The sequence below is a fragment of the Lynx rufus genome, unplaced genomic scaffold, assembly GCF_022079265.1.
Source record: "Lynx rufus isolate CCGP_SWC_20201006 ecotype Redwood Valley unplaced genomic scaffold, mLynRuf1.p SCAF_21, whole genome shotgun sequence".
Classification (NCBI taxonomy): Eukaryota; Metazoa; Chordata; class Mammalia; order Carnivora; family Felidae; genus Lynx; species Lynx rufus.
The window spans coordinates 23,038,154-23,059,863 of NW_025814836.1; the positions used below are offsets into that span (position 1 = coordinate 23,038,154).

The window sequence follows — 21,710 nt, forward strand, 5'->3', positions numbered from 1 at the left end:
GTCCGTCCCTGGCGGGGCCCAGGACAAGCGAGGCCTGGCTTCCCAAGGTCAGGGAGGGCGCAATTCCGCGGCCCCCGAAGCCCCCGCGGCCACCTTGGGCTGACGAGCTGTAAGTGGAGGCATCCCGACCGGGGGAGACGGGTACAGCGGCGAGTCTAGAGTGACCGCCCCCGCCCCGGGGCGCGTGGCAGTGGCAGGGCCCCGCTGGGCAGCGGGCGATCCCCCGAGGGCGCCTCCGGACAGTTCCCATAAACAGGGGCGGGGCGGGGCGGGGCTTGGCCGCGGCCCCGCATTTCCGGGGACGCCGCGCGGGACGGAGGTGTTCGGGGGGTCACTCCGCGTCCGCGGGCAGTGCGTCGGCCCGGCCGGGCAGGCGAGGCGAGCCCGAGGGCGATTCGGGAAGAGGAGCCGCGGCACAGAGGCGGCCCTGCCGTGGGCGGTGGTCGCGCGGGGGCCGTGACCCTCGCAGGTAGGCGCAGGGGGCGGGGCGGCGGGGAGCCGCGGGCCCGGGAGGGGGCGGGCCCGGGCGAGACCGAGAGGCCGCCGCCGCCCCCGCTTCCCGCCGGGCCCCTCTCCCGAGAGGGCGCCACCTGCACGCTCTGATGGGCACTGGCGCCGGCCACTGGGGGAGCGCGTTGCCATGGCAGCGCCGGAGGCTGGGCCCTCGTTCCCATGGCCACCCGGGGCCTTAGCGCGGAGGCCTTTTAATCGGTGTCTTACTCCTGCTCCCCTGCTCCCAAATCTGGAATGGAAAGAGAGGCAGGAGCGCTGGCGGGAGGGAAGTCGTTTGGGATTTGGAGAAAGCCCGGGTCCCTCCTCAGAATGGAAGTCGAGTGGCCTTTGAGTTAGGGTTTTTGTCATGGCTGTTTCTGAGTGACACGTGGATGTGGGGGTTAGGAAGGAAAGACGGTTGGTTGGGATCCTGGAAATGAGGCGGCTCTGGTGGCCACTGTGCCGTCATTCTGGTCTGGCAAAAAGACCCAGGAGCTCTGGATCACCTGGGGAAGGTCGTGAGCCCACTGCCCACGTTTCCTAACACGAATGTGAGTAGGTAATTTGATTTAGGAGTCACAGGATTCTTGTAAGCGTCCAATGCCACAAGAGCGGTGAAGCTCGTGATTCAAAAAAAGTTATGTTTCCGATTGATGCTTTATTTTTTTTTTATTTTTATGTTTTTACGTTTTATTTATTTAAGTAATGTCTATACCCAACATGGGGCTCAAACTCATGACCCTGAGATCAGGAGTCACATGCTCCACCGACTGAGCCAGCCAGGCGCCCCCCATCCCCGTTGATGCTTTAGAACTGGAAGAGGTTTAGGAATCCATCTGATTCCATCTTCTCATTTTCATAAAAGAAACTAGACCCAGAGAAGTTAAACTGCTTCCCCGGATGACAGTGGGTTGGGAAGGTCACCGTTTGAACCCAGTATCCTGACTTGCAGGCCCGTGGTTGTCGCCTTTGGTGGTTATTTTACTGAAGCTCGGGGAAATCTGGGATATGGGTCTTTGCAACCCAGGGCTCAAGCTTTTGTTGACAGGTGATCCAAAGATGGACCACGGAGGCTGGAGCCTTGGGGAGAGTGGAAAGAGCTGCTCTCTACCTCGTGCATGTGGGTCCTGTGCCTTGGGCTCTTGTTTTAATGCGATATCTGACATGATTGCCTGAAATAAACCTCCAGGAGCCAAGCATTCAGCAGCTCTCCAAAATACCATGTCTTTTGAAGCCAACAAATCTGTTCAGACAGATGAGGAAGAAACCCTTTGGCTGCCCTAAAGCAGGGAAGTAAGACTTCCCACATCAGTGAGGTGCTTTTTCCTTTGAAAAGCCTGAGAGGAGGGTGGGAAAAGAGATCCAGGAAGGAACACTTGAATGACTCATTTGGAAGTGATTCGAGGCAGTCAGCTAGAGCAGAAAACTCATTTGTTCATTTATTAAACATTTACTGGGTACCCGCTGCTCCTGAGCTCTGCGCTGGGGCTCGGGATTAAAAACCTGAGTTAGGCAGGCCTGGCCCCTACATTCAAAAAGCTTGTAGAAGAGGTGGCGAGAGAGGGATGCAATGTGCCGGTGAGCGTTTCACCACAGCACAGTGAGTGCCTTTTTGGAAAAGTGAGCACAGTGCAGCCCGAGCCCAGAGGGGCCGCTCCGGAAATCAGCTGAAAATATCCAGGAGTCTAGCCTGCGCCTCCTGGGAGCACTTCTGGGGCTCTGCCAAGGGGGCCCTGGCTGATACCTTTGTTGGGAGACAAAGGAAGGAGTGAGTGAAAGTGTCTGGACAAATGTGGACCAGGATGGGTATTCCCTGGAAAGAACAGTTTAAGGGATCCTGGTAAACTGTAAGCAATATGAAGGCAGCAACCATGTCAGTTTCCTTCAGTGTCATCAGCGCTGACAAGTAGCACGTGCGCAAGAAATACTTTGTTGAGTGAATGAAAGAAGGAGGGAAGGGAAGAGGGAAGGAAAAGGGGAGAGAGGAGGAAGGGAAAGGGACAGTGGCTTATATTATCAAGAGGAGGATGGCTGTACCTTGAGACAAAACCCTGGTTGCAATTCTAACTATAGGTAGAACTTGGCTTCACGTGGGAATAGTTTGCCAAACAATTCGTGTCAAGGTTATAAAACTACTTCAAAATGAGATATAATTTCTTCTTACCTGATAAAGGCTGGTTTTGGAAGGTCCCTGTGTCTGCAGATTAGCACATCTCATGGAAATGGTTCTTTTTTGTGTGCGGGGAGAGGGATTTTTTATTATTATATTTTGTTTTATTTTAGAGAGAATATAAGCAGGGGATAGGGACAGAGAGAGAGAGAGAGAGAGAGAGAGAGAGAGAGAGAGAGAGAGAGAGAGAACCTTAAGCAGGCTCCATGCTCTGGGCAGAGCCCAGCACCGAGCTCGATCCCACGACCCTGGGATCATGACCTGAGTCAAAATCAAGAGTCGGAGGCTCAACCAGCTGAGCCACACAGGTGCCCCAAGGGAATAGTGATCTTTTTAAAATCAGAGGAAAGCTCTGATCCCTCTCACCAGAAACGACGTTTCATTGTTGGGGTTCTCAGCTCCCTGAAGCCCACCCTTGGGGTTAAGGGGCCCCCCCGCTCTGCTTTGCTGCTCATAGGCTGTAATGAAAGAACTAAGGCGACATTTATAGAACAAGCTCCTGGGAAGATCAAGGTGGGTCTTGCTCTCATTCAGGGGGTTTATGGGGTCCCTGTGGAAAGCACAGCTGGGGGAGCTGGGGCAATGCCTACGCAGCTGGGTGGTCCAGGCCCCAGGCCCAGGGCCCTCAGAAGCCCTCCTCTGCTTGGGACAAGCTGGGCCCCCTGGGAGCCTCATAGCGTACTCTAGCCCAGGGCTTACAATGCATCAGTGGTTTTGCCGGGGTCATGGGCTGGGTGACTGGTATGCAGGATAACTGTCTAAGCGCGGATCTTTGCTTTCTGTGATGCTGTCTCCTGACACCACTGCTTTAGGGTGTGGTGGGTGGGTCCACCTCCCTCCCCCCCGGGCAAAGCAGGGCAATGGTGCGGCCTTTGGAACTGCAGGTAATCCATGGAGGCCACCGGTCCATCCCGCATCACCCTGGTGGGCTTGCCTGCCTCGGTCCACCCTGCAGGAAGCACGGGAACCGAGAGCAAGGTCGTCTCTCTGGGGGATAACCGGGTGACCTGAGGTGACTGGGAGACCACAGGGGTCAAAGAGCCCCTCATCTTTGGGAAGGGAGAGCCTTAGGCTTCTGGAAAGGAGGTTAGTTCCCTGAGGTGGAGGAAGGGCGCTGGCCCGGGCCTTCTCTCCCTTCGTGGGCCGGTGGCCAGGAGTCTGGAGCCCAGAGTGGGATTCAAGGAGGAAGAACTTGGTTGCAAATGGGGAAATGGATTCCTGACTTCTTGGGATCTGGGGAAGGGAGGGGCCCCAGGCCTGACGAGTCAAACTGGAAACCAGACTTCCCCTAGATCTTTAGAACATCTACCTCCCACCTATGAGTGGCCACAGTGGTTTCAGAGAAGGAGGGTCCCTGTGCCCCTTCCGGGTGGCGGGTACCAAGCGTCCCCCAGGCCCTCCGGGCCCCCTGTGTGAGCAGGCCCGCAGGCACAGGCACACAGCCCCTCCTGAACTTGTCGGGGGCAGGGCAGCGACAGTGGCAACTTCATGTTCTACCGTGTCAGGACTGGGACAGGTTGAGCCCTGCTGGTTGCACCACAGCCCCGTGGGGCAGGGGATCCCCTCCCAGGGAGTGGCCGACTCGGGCCCCAACAGGCCCCAGCGGGGCTGGCACCGGAGCAGGTGGCAGGCTTTTTGCCACAGCCGGCGCGGCCGGGGCCTGGGCCGGGCGGGCCAGTTCCTTCCCCCTTCGAGAGGTGCAGCCTCGGCTCTGGGCTTGCAGGAGGCAGCTGAGCCCCATGGGGAGGCCAGAAAGGGGGTCCTCGGGCCTGGGCACATAAGGTGGTTAAAAGTGACCGAGGTCGTGCCAACTTTCAGGTAGACCGAGGCGAGCTGCCCCCGTAAGAGGCCTGGCTGCGTTCGCAGATTATGCAGATTATTCACCGAGTGCCGCGCTGCCGGTCACTCCGTGTGCTCGCTCTCCCGCCGAGCCCCGTGAGGTTCTGCTAGTGCTCCCGTCTCACAGAGGAGGAAGCCGAGGTGCGAGACGTCGGCGTGGGGTGTGGCCGTGCCCACAGCCCACAGGGTAACGGGTGGGGCCGAGATTCTCCTTGGGACAGAAGAGCTATCGTGCTTGGCCACTGGGTTCTAGCACTTAACCGGAGCCAGAGAGACCCAGGCACCGGTGGAGGGGTCCGACTGGAGCGGGGAACGGCCACGGGCCCACCGGCATTTTTTGCCAGACTCTGGTTAAAGGCTGCCTAGGGGATCCGAAGGCAGTGTTGGCGCCCACCCTGTGAGTGGCCTCAGCCGCAGAGGCTGCGGCCCCGGAGGACGCTCCCAGCCCCCAGGAGCTGGAGTCGATGGCAGATCTGAAAGCACACGCAGGGTGTGCCGGCTGGTGTCGCTTCCTCATCCAAACGTATTGATGCCGCAGCTGAACCGCTGCCCAGCCCCCGGGGAGGTGCCCAGCCCCGGCAGGGGTGGGGGGTGGGGAAGCTGCAGCTGCAGGTTGGCACGAGAGGAGGGCCCAGGGCTACGAGGGGCTGGTGGCGGGGGGCCAAGGCCCCGGGGAGCTGGGCCGCAGCCAGTGCGTGTCTGTGAGGCCTGGCCGGGCGGCCTGCCAGCGGAACCCGGGACGGGGCGGAGCGCGGTGCCGCTCCGGGAGGGGCGGATGGGACCTCTGGGTTCAGGCTCCACTGGGCTTGGCGGGAGGCCCCTCCCCGTGGCCAGCAAACAAAGCAGTGACTCCCGGGGTAGAATTGTGGGAGCTGGAAAGCAAGGTTGCCCTGGGTGGGAATGAGAGCAGGCGGGCCTGGCCGCGGTGGGGGCGGGGGTGGGGGGCCCCGGCGGGAGCCGTCGGTGCCCGAGGTCGTGGACCGCCTGCACCTGCGCAGGGGTCGTACGGATAGATGATTAATGAACAGTGATTGCTCGGGAAGCCGGCTGTGCCCTGGGCTGACCACCCCACTGCCAGCGCTTGCCCTGTGCCTGCGGCCCCTGCCGTTTCCGTCTGTGCTGAGCGGGTTAGAGAGGCGGTGGGCACCTGGGTTCGTTCGCTTTGTGTTTTTACCCGGGCTTCCCTTTATTTCCTCCTTCTCTTGTAGCCTTTCTTATTTCTCTTCATTTTCTCCCTCTTCTGTCGCTCTTCTCACTTTGTTCTTCCCCCACTTGATCCTACAGGTGACTTGGGGTTTTCCTGAGAGAGGGGGAGAGAGAGAGAGAGAGAGAGAGAGAGAGAGAGAGAGAGAGAGAGAGACTGACTCTTAAGCAGGCTCTATGCCCAGTGTGGAGCCCAGCTCGGGGCTTGATCTCATGACTGTGAGATGATGACCTAAGCCAGAATCAAGAGTTGGACGCTTAACCCGACTGAGCCACCCAGGTGCCCCCCGCCAAAGTTGTTTTGTTTAACCTTTTGGCCTCTTTGTGATTTTTTTCCCCCATGAGAACAGGTGTAAGATATGAACTTACATACAGGAAAACACACACATCTTAAGTGTACAACTCAAAACATTTTAACATTTGTACACACTTGGGATACCGGCACCCAGCTTGAGACAGAGAATACTTGGGTCATCCCTAAAGTTTCCTCGTCTGCCTATACTAGGCACGTGCCCCCTTGTCCGAACATCTCTCACCATAGAGAAGTTTTGTTTGGCCCCTTTGTGTGTATTCCCACGCACAGTTTACCTTTCATTTGTGCGTTTTTGTCCTTCTCGTGTATGTGTGTGTGTGTCTGTGTGCTAGAGAGTGGGCGAGAAAGGGAGAGATTGAGAGGGAGGGAGAAACACAGAAGCAGAGAGAAGGGACCAGGGTCAGGACGGGAAGAGGAAGGGCCAGGGCTGTGTGAGTGCGGATGGGGAAAGAGAGGTCCAGGCTTGACGACTTCATCTTGCTGGCAGTGGGTGGGGGTGGGGGTGGGGCCTACACAGAAGCATTGCTTTTCTCTTCTCTCTTTTTATGCTGTCTTTCCAAGCCGCCCCTGAGCTCTTTATAAACACCGATGTACTGGCCGAGAAAGACTTGCCTACGTCCAAGAGTGGCATAGGGGAGCAGGAGACACAGCGTTGGCTTGGGAACCACTCTTGAGCCCACAGGAAGTCAGCTCAAATGAGGTTTTTCTCAGTCCATCGTCCTCCTGTTTTTTCCAGCCTGGGGAGAACAAATTAGCACGCTGACGGAAGACAGGGAAGCCCACGAGGGCCGAGGGTGGGGTGTGGATTGGAGGGCACGTCTCCGGGCCAAAGTTGGGCCCCTCATTTTGTCAGCCCTACCAGAGCACCGTGCTAGGCGGTGGGGGTTCCAAAGACAAGACTGGTCACTCTCCCCAAGAGGCTTGCCACCCAGTTGGCATAAGACGTACTTGAAGCATTTCGGCAGCCGTGAGCAGGGCATAATTAACCACCCAGCGAGGCCTCGTTAGCCCCTGCCTCCTCTCCTCGGGGATGAGCAGAACAGGCAGACAACCCTTGTGTTGCCAAGACACTAGGGCAAACCAGCCTTGCTGCCATTTGGGGAGCTAGGTGACACGGGGATTTGGGCACTCAACAAATACCAACTGAGCACGTGCCGCTGCCCAGGCCCTGTTCTGGGTTAGAATGGTAGGCAGACGGTAGAAGGAAATGCTGCGCCAAGGTAGTTGGTACCTTGATGTCAACAAGATTTCTTGCAATTTTTTTTCATAATACTCTTGTGGATACTACGGAGAAGTGGGGGCTAAGGAGGGCACTTAGGACACAGCTCTTTGTTCAGCCCTCAAAGGATGTTTCACCCTGATAGAGGTCTCTAGTGGCGCTGGGCTCTGCTTTTGGCCCCATCTTACCCAGTTCCCCCCCCCTCAAAACTTCCAAAACACTAATACAAAAACACCTGTAACCTTTCTTTTCTTTTCTTTTCTTTTCTTTTCTTTTAATTTATTTATTTTGAGAGAGAGAGTGAGAGAGCGAGCATGTGTGGGAGCACTCCGGGGGGAAGGACAGAGAGAGAGGGAGAGAGAGAATCCCAAACAAGCTCCGCATTGTCAGCACAGAGTCTGACATGGGGCTCGACCTCCCGAACTGTGAGATCATGACCTGAGCTGAAATCAAGAGTCAGATGCTTGACTGACTGAGCCGCCCAGGCGCCCCACACCTGTAACTTTTCTATATTAATTAATGGTTAAAACTTTGTGACAGTTGCAGCCACACGGTTTCTAACACCCACCCATACACACACAGCACACTTATTTTTGCTGAATCATGTGAAAGTAGGCTGCAGACATCATGACACTTTACAAAACCTCAGCAGGCATTTCTGGAGGATGATAATATTCTCCTGAAACCACAATGCCTTTATCATCCCTAAGAAAGTGACCACTAGTGCCATAATATCTGACACACGGTGCTTCGTAATATTTTCCCGATTCTGTTTGGCGTTCTGTTTTTCTCTTTCAAGATCCCATCAGTTTCACATATTTCATGTGATTATCATGCCTTGTTAGTTTCTTTTTTTTATTATTCAATTTTTTATTTGTCTTAATTTACATCCAAATTAGTGAGCCTATAGTACAACAGTGATTTCAGGAGTAGATTCCTTAGTGCCCCTTCCCCATTTAGCCCATCCCCCCCTCCCAGGACCCCTCCAGTAACCCTCAGTTTATTCTTCGTATTTATGAGTCTCTTCTGTTTTGTCCCCCTCCCTGTTTGTATATTACTTTTGCTTCCTTTCCCTTATGTTCATCTGTTTTGTCTCTTAAAGTCTTCATATGAGTGATTTTTGTCTTTCTCTGACTGACTAATTTCACGTAGCATTATATCCTCCAGTTCCATCCATGTTGTTGCAAATGGCAGGATCTCATTCTTTTTCATCGCCGAGTAGTGTTCCATTGTATATATACCACATCTTTATCCGTTCATCAGTTGTTGGACATTTGGGCTCTTTCCATACTTTGGCTATTGTTGATAGCACTGCTATAAACATTGGGGTCCATGTGCCCCTTTGAATCAGCATTTTTTTATCCTTTGGATAAATTCCTAGTAGTGCAATTGCTGGGTCATAGAGTAGTTCTATTTTTAATTTTTTGAGGAACCTCCATACTGTTTTCCAGAGGGGCTGCAGCAGTTTGCATTCCCATGTCTTGTTAGTTTCTTAATCTAAAATAGTCCCCTTGTCTTTTTTGTCTTTCACCAGATTGACGTTATTTTTAAAAACTTTTTAAGTTTATTTTGAGAGAGACAGAGCACAAGCAAGGGAGGGGCAGAGAGAGGGGGGAAAGAGGATCTGAAGCAGGCTTCAGGCTCTGAGCTGTCAGCACAGAGTCCGACGCGGGGCTCGAACCCACGAACCATGAGATCATGACCTGAGCCGAAGTTGGACGCTTAACCGACTGAGCCACGTAGGTGCCCCTAAAAATTTTTTTAAGGTTTATTTTTGAGAGAGAGAGTGCGTGTGTGTGAGCGAGCATGAGCGGGGGAGGGGCAGAGAGAGAAGGGGACAGAGGATCTGAAGCAGGCCCTGAACTAACTGACAGCCGCAGGGCTGGAACTCATGAACCATGGGATCATGACCTGAGCCAAATTCGGAAGCTCAACCAACTGAGCCCCCCAGGTGTCCCCAGACTGACCTTTTGGAAGAGTCCAACCTAGAATGTAGATGCTGGATGTATCATCAATGTATCAGCATTGACAGATGTGCTCCGAGGACTGCTAATGTTCTGCATGTCTTACCGCATCATGCTGGGGGGGAAACTGTGTCAGCTAGTCGCCTTACTGGTGATGCTACTTTAGACCGCTTGGTTAGGATGGTGGCAGCCAGTGCTGTCCCTCAGAGATCCGATTTCCCTTCCGTAATTAGTAAAGTCGCTGTTACGACAGACTTTGAGACCTTGTTAACCCGCGGTTTCCTAACAATCTTCCACCCGATGGCTTAGCATCCATTGATTACCGTTGCTTGAATCAAGATTTTTCTGAAGTCTATTCTTCTTCACCAGCTAACATTCCTTTGTAAAGAAAAGCTTCCTTTCTTTTTCTCTCTGTGTGTTTTCCTCAGTTTCGCTGTGGACTAATGGATTGTTTTCTTTTGATGCATTAGAACCCATTACTTCAGTATGCTTTTTGATTTTCAGATTATCTCAAGTTTAGTCATCAAGTGGGGTCAAAGTTTTTTTGACGCTATCCCATTAATCTTTAATAACTTCCTTGCTTTCTAGCCCAACCAAATGTCCCAGGCTCGCCTTGTACTTTCCCATTCATTTCCCCAAGGAGTCCCAGTACCTTTTATAAATGAGTGTTATTTAGGAACCAGGAGCTGGGTGCTAGGATTGCTCACCCAATATATTTTTTTAAGATTTTATTTTTAAGTAATGTCTACACCCAGCATGGGGGTTGAACTTACAACCCCCAGATCAAGAACCTCATGTTCCACCAAATGAGCCAGCCAGGCATCACGACACCCAATATTTTTTATCAATGACTTGAATAAAGGCTAAGAAGTTATTATCAAATTTACTGAAAAGAGAAGCCAAATGTGTGATAACAGAATTAATGCTCAAGATGACCTCAATAGGATGAAATCTGGACCAGAACCAGTAGATTCAAAGAGATCAATGTGGGTCGCCTGGGTGGCTTGGTCATCTGGCTCAGCGTCTGGCTCAGGTCGTGATCTTGCACTTCCTGAGTTCGAGCCCTCCATCAGGCTCTGCGCCAACAGTGTAGAGACTGCTTGGGATTCTCTTTCTCTCTCCTTCTCTCTCGGTCCCTCCCCTGCTCGTGCTCTCTCTCTAAATAAATAAATAAACAAACTTAAAAAAAAAAATTAAAGGGGGGCGCCTGGGTGACTCAGTCGGTTAAGTATCCACCTTCAGCTCAGGTCGTGATCTCCCGGTCCGTGAGTTTGAGCCCCATGTGGGGCTCTGTGCTGACAGCTCGGAGCCTGGAGCCTGCTTCAGATTCTGTGTCTCCCCCTTTCTCTCTGCCCCTCCCCTGTTCACACTCTTGTCTCTCTCTCTCTCTCTCTCAAAAATAAATAAACCTTAAAAAAATTTTTTTAAACAATTAAAGGAGATCCATATGAAGTCCTGTGCTTAGGTTGAAAATGTTAAATTGTGTAATTTGAGGTTTTGGGGGAACTCTTTACTAGAGCAAAGTTGATATCAAAAAAGTAGCTCTGGTGGTTCGTTGACATGAGCCAGCAGTATTCCGTGACTCTTAGGTCATATTCATTCATTCATTCATGTAGCCACGACTTACTGAGGGTCTCCCATATGCCCGGCACTGCTTGGGCCGTGTTAGTTAATAACTAGCTCAATAAGCAAAACTTCTGCCTCCCTCAGGCAACATTCTTGGTGCTGGGGAGTGGGGGCAGCTGAGGATTCCAGACAATGAGGAAACACTAAACAAGAGTGATCAGCTCCTTGGAAAAAAAAATCTCAGGGTCAAGGGAATTTGGGGAGAAGTTCAGATTCTTCCAAGAAGGTGATCTTTGAACAAAGATGTGAAGGAAGCAAGGGACTCAGTCACTGGCTGTCTGGGGGAAGAGTGTTCCTGGCAGAGGGAGTAGCCAGGGCCAAGGTCCTACCCTGAGTGCTTGGCCTGGGGGCGGGCCTGGCGTAGATGGTGGCGAGGTGGGGGTGAGGATGACACACGGCCTTGGAGACCACTGTTAAGTCTTGGGCTTTTAGTCTGAGCGAGACGGGGACTCACTGGAGGGTGTCGAGCAGAGGAGTGCCATGACCTGACTGTGGTTTCGAAAGACTCACTCTCGTTGCTGAGTTGAGAACAGGTTGCAGGGGAACCAGGGTGGAGGCGGAGGCAGCCATTAGGAGGACCTCAGAGTAACCAAGAGAAAGAGGGTGCTGACTGCAACCCCCCACCCCCTGGGGAGGTGGTAAATGGTCAGATTATGGACTTGCTAGGGGGTCAAGTGTGAGGAACCAGAGGAAAGAAAGTCGTTTAAGGTTTTTAACCTGAGCAGCTTGAAGATGGAGTTCCTTTAAATGAGATGGAGAGGGGTGCCTGGGTGGTTCAGTCGGCTGAGCGTCCGACTTCAGCTCAGGTCATGATTTTATGGTTCGTGAGTTCGAGCCCTGCGTTGAGCTCTTTGCTGATGGCTCAGAGCCTGGAGCCTGCTTGGGATTCTATGTCTCCCTCTCTCTCTACCCCTTCCCCACTTGTGCTCTGTCTCTGTCTCTCAAAAATAAATAAATATAAAAAAATGTTTAATGAGATGGAGAAAGCTCATACAGGAGGGGCCCGTTTGGGGAGGGGGAGGGGAGAGGTCAGGAGCTTAGTGTAGGACATGCTGGATAGGAGATGCCTGTCAGACAAGACAGCCCCGTAGAAACGTTGAGGCCATCTGGAGTTCGGGACAGAGGTCGTGGCTGCAGATAGAAGCTTGGACATAACATAACTGGCTACAGACAGACGGACACCATTAATAGAGGTGAAGTGTCCAAGGCTTGGGCAACGCTAGAGCCCCGAGTGGTAGGTGCTGTCCACGCCCCGTGTGGAATTCTGTGTCCAGTGCTGGAAGCCCCTTTATAAAGGGGTGCTGTTAGCCTGGACCATGTCCACAGAAGGGTGTCGGGACGATGGGAGGTACAGAAATCACGGAGCATGAGGAAGGGCTGCCTTTGAGAGGAGACCTGGTGCTGTGTGAGTACTGTGCCCATCTCCTGACAGCCACCCCGTGGGAGAGGGTGCGGTGAGCCCTGGGGGTGGGCTGAGAGCAAAAGCTGGTGGCTCTGCGGAAGCTAGTTTTGGCGGGGGGTGAAGAGGAACTTTCCAGCTAATTCCTGAGAAACCTGCACCACTGCCCTGGAAATGACCAGCCTGGCGGAGGTTTTCAAACTCCCTTTGACCTGAAGTACAGGAAGAATTCCATTTTACTGTGATCCTGTGCACATTTAGGAAAAGGTGAAACACGTTTCCCCACACCTTCTTATCCCTTCCGTCATCATTGCATTTCCATATTTGCTTTTCTTCTCCCCCCTTCCCCCCCCTGGAGCCCAAAAGAGGGCTGGAACTCAGGACCCTGAGATCGAAACCTGAGCTGAGATCAAGAGTCAGAAGTTAAAGCTGAGCCACCTAGGTGCCCCATCCGCTTCTTTTTTGATGCTAATAGGGACCCCTTAAATTGATTCCAGGACCCACTGGGAGGTCCAGTCTGCAGCTTGACAGCCCTGGTCCCGGCAGAACTAAGCTCCATCCCTGAGGATGTTAGGAGCCAGGAGGATTGCGGGTGGGTGGACCTTGCCTCTTCCAAGTGGGTGCCTGTAGGATTCCACTCCAGTCTGAGGGAGGCTTTTCCCCTCCCAGGCAACGTGCAGGCTGTGGAGGAGCTCAGACGCCCCTGGCACTACCTTATACCCCGTTACCCCACTTAGGCTAATCTTGCCTCGCCCCCCCCCCCATCCGAGATGCGGCTTCGTGTGGGCAGAATCCTAGGCGTGGATGGCCGCGCAGGGTGCCTAGAGCGGGCGCTGAGCCTGTAGTGACCGCCCTGCCAAGACCCCAGGTGGGTTGACCGGTGCAGAAATTAGACTCGGAAGCAACCAGCCTGGTCGTCAGCACGAGCTCGGCCGATTCCTTTGGTCACGGGCAAGTGGGTGCTAGGAGCACTAGCGCGGGGGTGGGGGTGAGAAGAGACCAAGGCTCGACCCTCGGGAGGCGCCCAGGGAGAGACCCACGCGTTTTCCCAACCCCACGCGCTCAGGGGGTCGTGGAAAAGCCGGAAGGGGGTGGGGCGGCGGCGGCAGGGCCCGCGGGGCGGGGGCCGGGTGGGACCGAGGGGTCCGCTCTGCTCCGCGCGCGCGGAGCAAGCTCTCGGGGCGCACAGAGCAGGGCGCAGCACGCGGCCGCCGCTCGGGCCTCCCGCGCCGGCAGGGAGGAGGGAACGGGGAGGTGGGAGGTGAGAGGTGGGAGGAGGGAGGCGGGGCGGGTTGGGCCGGGAGCGGAGCGGGAGAGGCCGGGCCGGGCGCCCGACTTCCTCCTTCGGCCCCTCCCTCCGCTCGGGGGCTGGCTCCGTCCGGGAGGGGCCGGGGGGGGGGAGGGGGCTGGCGGCCCACGTGACCGCAGCTCCCCGCCCAGGTCGAGAGACCCGGGCCGTCTACGGCGGGGCGGGGCCGCCACCCGCGAGTCAAGTCGAGCCACCTGAGCCGGAGCCCCGAGGACGCCGTTGCTCCCCGCTGTCCGGAGCGCCGCGATGGGCCGGGGGAGCCGACCGCCCGCCCAGCGGAGAGCGCTGCCGCCCTGGCCGCCGCTGCTGCTTCTGCTGCTGCTGCTGCTGCTGCCGCCGCCGCCGCCGACTCGGGCGCTCGCCCCTCGGATCAGCCTGCCGCTGGGTGAGCGCTGGGGCGACCCCACGGGGGCGCGGGCTGGGGTCGGAGGGAGGGGAGGCGGCCGGGAGGTGCCCGTGCGGAGGCTGCCGTGACAAAGGAGGGAGGGAGGAGGGGGCCTGTCGGAGGCTTGGGGTCCATTACGACCCCTCCTCCTTTCGGAGCGCTGCGGGGAGGGAGAGAGCAGAGAGGGCAGCTGTGGGGCCGCCGGGCCCCTTTCTTCCCTTTTGGTGGGCGGGGAGGGGGTCTTTCTCCAGCTCTGTTGTCCCAGCTCGCCCCTTGGTAGGGCGCCCTTTTCGGCGGTGGCGCCCCCCCCCCCCCCCGCCAACCTTTTCGCTCCCCGCCCCCCCTCGCCCGGTGCTGGCTACCCGCTGGTCCGCCTGCCCATCTGCTTGTCTTTGATGCTGACCAGAGCCAGCCGCTGGGCCGCCCCCGAGGGCGTCGCGGGGTGGAGGGGGCCGTACTTGCCGCCCCATAAACACTGGGGTTCTGGTATTCCCAGCAAGTCGCAGCAGGACTCCTGAGCTGCGGCGGGACGGGAGTCCCGTCCCCACTCCCAGCCTTTCACCCTGGCCTACCCGCGCAGTCCCGGCCCCCAACAGGGTGGGAACCCTTCCAGGGGCCTGGGAGCGACCCCAGGGATGGGGTCAGCTCTGAGATACCGAAACCCAGGGAGAGACTCCTCCTTGGAGTGCTTTGGGAGTACCATCCTCATTGGTGGGGTCCCACACCTGGTGCTCACGCCTGCTTCAGTGGCCCCCTCCCTTTCCAGCCATGGCTGTTCCCTCTTCTTACCCCCTTGGATCTGCTTCTCCAACTCCTCTTTGAAATCAGAGGGACCTGGATTCTAAGTTCATTTCTACTATTGGCCAAATAATTCCCTTATTCCTGTGCTCGGGTTATGTCATCTGCAAAATGGGCACAGTCGTAGGTACCTTGCAAGGTTATCTTGGAGATTTCATAATACTAGGTGAGTTCTGTGGGCACAAGGTTTATAGGGGCTCAGTAAATGTTGTTTCTCTAAGCGCTTTAACTTGTTGTCACATTGGAAGAATTTGAATAAAAGGCATATAAATCAGAGGTTACAGATTGGAAGCGTACCAGACTTTCTTCTCTTTATGGCATCCCCACCCCTGAAAACATTCTGTGTACAAAAGGGAAGAGTAGCAGAGTCAGCACTTAGGTTAAGTCAGGGTCTCCTGGCCTTCAGTAACCCTGTCTGAAACATTGCAAGATGGTATCCAGGAGATAGCTTGGGTTCAAATTCTTCTCGGCCATTTAGTAACCGTATGACCTTGAGCAAGCTACTGAACCTTTCTGGGCCTTGATTTCCTCATCTTTGAAATGGGATAATAATAAAGCACGTACCTCACAGTCGTGAGGTTTAAATACGTTTATGTTTGAAAAGTCCTCAGGACAGGGCTTGGTACATAGAAACCGCTCAGTAAGTGTTAGTCGTTGTTATTGTCAAGTGTTAAGCACAGGTTTCATTCTTGTACACACTGCACAGAGGCAGGTGACTGCCTGCGGTGGGGGCGGCGCTGGTTTGTTAGTTTGACCACAGTCCCTTGGGTGCTCTGTCTCATTAAGTGAGGATAAACAGGTGTATCCGGACCCAGGCCTACGGCCTTGCCACTTTGGGTTATGGCCACAATTGCCTTTACCCTTAGAACAAATACTCTGATGGACTCCGCTTATGGCCCTGAGCTAGCTCACAGAGTCATATCAACTGCAGCAGGTCTGGTGTCCAGCTCTGGACCTGGACGGGGACCGCTCAGAGGATAACTGAGAGGTAGGATCGGTGAGCTCTGAGTGGGAACCGAGAGAATCTGCGTCTGAAGAGCAGCTAGAACACTTGGTGGTTGTTACCCACGTAGCTCCCAGCCCTGAGCCACTTCCACAAATCTGACTGTTGCCAGGCTCCTGTCACACACCAGCACCCCCTACACAGGTCACTCGGTGCTCCGGTCTGGAATGTCTGTGTCACCCTCCCCCCCACACACACACACCCGTATGTTAAAGTCCGAACTCCCAGGGGACTGAGACGCAGGTTCACCTGTTAGGACTGGCGCAGACGCACCGCACAAAGGTGCCCCCGTGAGAAGTTCAGAGGGCCTAGATACGCAGTCGATACTCTGCTCTCCAAGCTGCAGATCCTAGAGAAAAAGACGTCTTGCTGTGTTCTTGAGGCTGGGTCTGCCCGAGGGGACCTCTTTTTCTAGCCCCCCTCCAAAGCCCTGGAATAGGTTAGCAGCACCTGTACACCTGAATTTGTGAGCACACATCCACACTTCGCCGATGTGCACCACAGCTCGGAGCGCTGGCCTCCCTAGACGTCCTCCTGGCCCCTGATACCCCACCCGGGATGGAAGCCCCAGAGAGGAATGCCCCGGTGACTGAACGGACTCCCCCTCTGAGCGTGGCCGTAGGCAGTTTCCTGCCTCATCCCCGGGGGCTTGTTAGATGTTCCTGGCGGTGTGCCTATCCTGGGTAGGCCCATGGTGACCATGGGGACTCCTTCACGGAACCGGGAGACAGGCATGGAAGTAGAGACCGCACCCCCCTCCCCTGCCACCTGCCCTCTCCTGCTGAATTCCCACCCACGCTCCCGAGGGCCCAGATGCCTAGAGACAGTGGGCTATGTCTATGGTTTGGAACAAAATCTCCAGAAGTGGAGCGTCCAGTTGATGACGGAACCCTCATTACTGTCGATCTACAGCAGATTCCTGGGACTGTCAAGGAGGGGATCCCCCATTTGCGGTCTCATCCAGTGGTCAGGAGGGGGAGGAGGACCGGGGGCTCCAGGGCCAGCTGGCCGAGCAGAGAGGCCTTAAGAGGAAGTTACTCGTCTCTGTGGAAGGAACGCTTCAGAGGAGGGTGTGGAATTTTGGTTCTCTTGCGCTGGAAACTGCGGTTTGGAGTTCCAAGACCGAAGGCTCGGAAGAGGAGAGACGCTGAGTGGAAATGATGGCCCCGGTGTGTGAGCTGCAAGGCCAGTGCAGCCTGGCCATGTGGAAAGGAACAAAGCAAACCTTCTCCTTTGGCTCACACGAGTCTTATTGAGTTCCCTTCTTTGGGCAATTAAAAGGAGTTATTAATTTCCTCCTGCCCCAGAAGTGCCTGTCTGGAAAGCTCTGGACACAGTGTTTCCAAACCAGATTGGAAATAAATAAAGCCACAGGACTGCAGACGGCGCTCAACAAAACGCCATTGAGCTGAGGAACTGGGCATTGGCACAGATCAGTCATTTGCCCTCTGACCCTGGAGCGGACCCCCAGGGGCATGGCTGCCCTGAGAAGCCCCCGGTGCAGGCTGCTATCAGAGTCCTGCCAGCCGGTTACCGGCCTCCCTCCTTGATGTGGCCTCAGCTCCACATGAGCGTTTGTCTTCAGCTGTGGCCTGTGGCCTGTGGCCTGGCGTGTTCATGGCCCTTCAGAGCCAAGTGGAAAGAGCTACAACTATGGGCGCTAATAGCCCGGCCTCGAAGCCTGGCCTGGCTCCTCACTGCACCACCTGGGCAGGCTGGGAGTAACGGCAGGACCCTCCTCACGGGGCTCTGGGAGGGTTCCGTGAAATAACGTGTGGAAAGCGTTTGGCACCATGCCTGGCACGTGCTGTGTCCCCGGTAAGAAGGTAGCGGCCTCTCTTCTCTGGTGGAAATTCCCTGCCTGCCTCGCTTGGTGAGGTTATTTGCATCAATTTGGTTGACCCCGAGCTCGGCCTACACGCAGATCCTCGCCAGGGGATGGGATAGTGCAGATCCTACCCTCTGGCGTGGGGCCGGGGGGTTCCTGCTGAATTGGGTGCACTTTTCAAGTGTCTTGGTTCAGCTCTTGGAAATTCTTCTTTGCCCCAAGCACCTCCCCTGCCTGGGGCCGGACCGCACCTTTCCCTGCCCCCTGCCCCTCACCGCTTCCACGCTGCCCTGTGCATAACCCACATTCAGCAGAGTGTTGCAATGCCTGTATGCCAGCCCAGCAAAACTCTAAGCTTGCACAACTTTGGGGGCACATCTGGAGACACCCGCACGTTCATCCTCCACACAAGGGAGGCAGGATGACGCAGAGCCTGGAGAAAAGGCTGGACTCGGGTTAGGTTGTCAATCACTCTTTTCCTTTGTCCCCTTCTTAGAGGCCGTGGCCCGACCCGCACACCGCCATGGGTGCCCAGGATCTCAGGATTGGCCGAGAGGCCTCTGATGGGGCCCTCCCTGGGGTTGGTGGGTAGAGGAGCTTCTTCCGGACCCTCCCCAGCCCTCCCCACCCCTCCTCCTTGCATTCTGTCCTCCCGGCCGGGCCCCCCTCTGTCCAGGATGGAGCGTGGCTTACACTGTGGTAGCTGTCTTGGGACAGACGCCCGAGGTCCCATAAAGGCTCCGCTCCATCTCCAGCCATTCTCAAAGCCACAGGCAAGCGTTTTCTCTGCCTAGCCCTGTGCAGTCTCCCTGGTCATTTTCTAGCTGCCACTCCTATGTGACCATCTCCACAGTATGGGGCAGGACCACCCCCCACCCTCAGGTGGCACAGCTGGTGTCCTCGTGTGTATGCTGCAGAGTTTAGTGCCTAGAAGGTGGAAAGTAAGGTAGTAAGTATAGAGCTACTGTGGGCACCGGGCTTTTAGTTTTCTTGTGTCACCTACACAATAGGTGATGTTATCCCTATTTATAACATAAGACAGCTGAGGTTCCGAGAGGTGAAGTATTTTGTCCAAGGCATGTGGCTCTGCCCCCCTGGAATCTGACCTGTTCTCCATGGGATCTCTCTGGTCTGACTCATGGGTCCTCTGAAAAGACCATTTTGACATTTAGTAGGGTCCGGAGAGGTTGGCGGCCCGTGGTGAGGGCTTTTCAGTGGGGGTGGTAGACAGAAACCCCTCATGTTATCATAACTCTTGAACAGGGGCCAAATGAGCCCCCCTCTTTCTTGGCCTGCCTTGTTCATCCACTGATGAACGCTCCCAGGACGGAGCACCCGCTGTGTGCCGGGCTCTGGAGGTGGTAATGTTCCATCTCGCACGTATGAGGGGATTGAGGCCTGGAGAAGCCAACTCACATCGTCAGGGTCACGCATCTAGAAAGGTTTGGGGTCAAGCCTTGGGCCACAGCTCTCTGACTCGAGAACCACATTCTCTCCAGTACTTCAGTTGTGAAGTGTACAAAAGCAGCAAAATGGCCCAGGCTCAGCCCTGGAATAATTGATAGGTTATGTATTTCCATCTGGTAAAGAGATATATTGAGGTCACTCCCTGGATGGGAGCAAGGGGCCGGGCTGAGCCCCTGATGGCGTGGCCACAGTTGCAAGTACAGCCCGCTTAGCACACCTGGCCAGGAATGTTGTGTGCAGGAGACGGGCGGGGGGGGGGGGCGGCAAACATCTGAGACACAGGTTTGCAAACTGGTGGGGGGCGGGGGGCAGCAGGCCAGAGCCAGCCTGGAGATAGATTTTCTTTGGCCTCCAAGTGTTGTAGGAAATTTTAATTAGTGCTGATCTTTAAAGCTCAGGACATTTTAAGTAAAAATCCAATTTTCCAGCTCTTCTGAAGATCTGGCAAGGCTGGGCCTGCATTCCAGTTAGCGAAATGCACCCGGGGCTGAGCTGGAGCCACCTGGTCAGAGGGACTCCTGCCTCCAGGCGGCTGCAGCCCCACCTGCCCTCGTCCCCTCTTTCCTGCATCAGTGGGCGTCTGAGATGGCCAGAGTGCTGGGTGTTTAGTCAGAGCAGGGGTGAGGAGGAAGGAAGACAGTAGGAAGAGCTGGGGGCACGGGTAGGGTCAGTCCTGACTGTGACCCCCTAACCTGGGAGCAGGGCTTGGCACTTCTACGTGCTGCATTTATGTGGTCTTTGCAGCAGCCGCGGTGAGGGCTCCCTGTCAGAGACGGCGGGTCCCTGTTGGGATTGCACAGCTGGTCAGTGATGAAAGTCAGAGCTCCCACGTGGGCATCGAGGCTGCCTATGCAGGCCTTGTGACCTCTCTCTTGTCTCCCTGCAGCACTTTGCAGCGGCCACACTTCTGTCTGGGCCCTGAGCTTGCAGGACTGAGTGGTCAGTGCTTTGGGGAGGGGGCAGGGCAGGGGCAAGTGCTTCGCAGACAGCACTCCTGTGAGCGAGAGGCTTCAGGACCTCTAGGCTGCCCTCTTTGAATCTAGGGCCTTTCCCTGGACCAGAGTACCCTGAATCGGATCTTAGCATTCTGTCAGTCATTTGTTCAGTCGCATGTTCGTTGAACAGCTTGGGCCTTACCTGCCTGGACAGATGATACAAATATGACTAAGACCGTCCTGAGCGTCAGGAAGCTCTCAGCTTGGTGGAGGAGACCGGCACAGAAAGCCCATCAGCAAACGATGTGACCGGTGGAGCCTTGAGAGGTGGGAAGAGGAAATGATGGGCACAGAGAAGGGGCCCTCGCCCAGCGGGGGATTCGGGAAGGCCTCCCAGAGGAGGTGAAACCCGGCTGAGTCTCACAGGAAGAGAAGGAGTTGGTGAGAAGGAAGGGCATTCCAGACGGTGGGGCTGGCTGAGAGAGGAGACACAGGACCTTGAGTTGCAGCAGGGGAAGGAGACGTGGTGAGGGCTGGTGATTAGGGGCTTGGACAGTGGGGCACAGCTGAGGGTTTCATACAGGACAGTGACAGTTCCCAGAGAGACCTCTGGCTGCAGCATGGAGGCTGGGCTGCTGTGTCCTGGGTGGGAAAGGGTGGTGGCCTGGTCCAGGACCATGGGAGCAAGGATCATAAGGGGGATAGATTTGGAAAATATTGAGGAGTCAAATGGGCAGGATTCGATTATGGATCAGATGTCCATGGGAGAGGGAGGAAGGAACCTGCCCGGGTTTCCCCTGGGTGACTGATGCCCACAGAGATACAAGACGCCAGACCCAAGTGTGCGTCTGGAAGGGGGCAGTGGTGGACGGTGCCCATGGCGGGGCTCCCACACAGCGGGCTCCGGTGTGTTGGAGGAAGATCTGCCCTGGGTGGAGAGATTTGGGGGTTGCCAGCGTCCGGGTTGTTGAAGCGATGGGTGTGGTTGTGTGACCTAGAGGCCAAGGGCAGACCCCAGGGAACAGGAACATTCAAGAGGAAACCCTGGAGGGGCTGAAGGGAGGTTAAGAACACAAACGCTAGAGCTGCTAGCCCAGGTTCAAATCCCAGCTCCACACTCTTTGTGACCGGCTGACCGCGGGCCAGTCACATCAGTTGTAACCCTCATCTGAAAGCCACAGGTGGTGAGACCGACGTCACAACAGCCTTGCCAGGATCTCATGCACTGATCCATCTGAAATGTTTAGTAGGTGCTCCAGGAAATTAGCTCTTGGATGCCCAGAAGGAGTGTGAGGGAGACAGGAAGTGACCCTTGAGGCCGATGTGGCTGACACCAGGGGAACGGGACCTCCGTGAGGCCGGGGGGCTGCGGAGGCCGTGCCCCCTCGGTGTCTGAGGTTTGGCAGTGAGGTGATGACTGGGCCCTGGCGAGCGTGGAGCTGGTTGAGGCCTGGCTCCCAGTTAAGGGGTGAGTGGGAGGTGAGCACTGGGTGGCTCTTCCCTTCAGGAGTTTGGCCGCGACAGGGAGGAGGGAGGCACAAAGATTTTTAGGAGGGATATTGAAGGAAAAAAATCTGCTTTCTGAGAGGCAGAGAGGTTGATGACACAGGACTTGGCCTCTGAGGAGATGGGGCGGCAGTGGGAGATTGAGGCTGTCTATACCTGGTGGTCCCAGCTTCTTCAGAAGGAGGAAGGCGGACCCTGGAGCAGTCAGGAGAGAGGGGTGTTCCAGAAGAGCCAGTCCCTGAGCCCAGGCCTGG

At 55.7% G+C, this 21,710-nt stretch overlaps 1 protein-coding gene across 1 annotated transcript in view; it reads left to right on the forward strand.

Moving 5' to 3' along the window:
• The first annotated feature begins 384 nt into the window (after positions 1-384).
• Positions 385-21,710, forward strand: part of SEMA4B (semaphorin 4B) — a 39,072-nt gene continuing 17,746 nt past the window's right edge. Inside the window, exons 1-2 of the mRNA XM_047086726.1 lie at positions 385-469; positions 13,666-13,919. Of these exons, the coding sequence (XP_046942682.1) occupies positions 13,781-13,919 (139 nt within the window). The 5' untranslated portion in view covers positions 385-469; positions 13,666-13,780. The remainder of the gene's footprint in view (positions 470-13,665; positions 13,920-21,710) is intronic.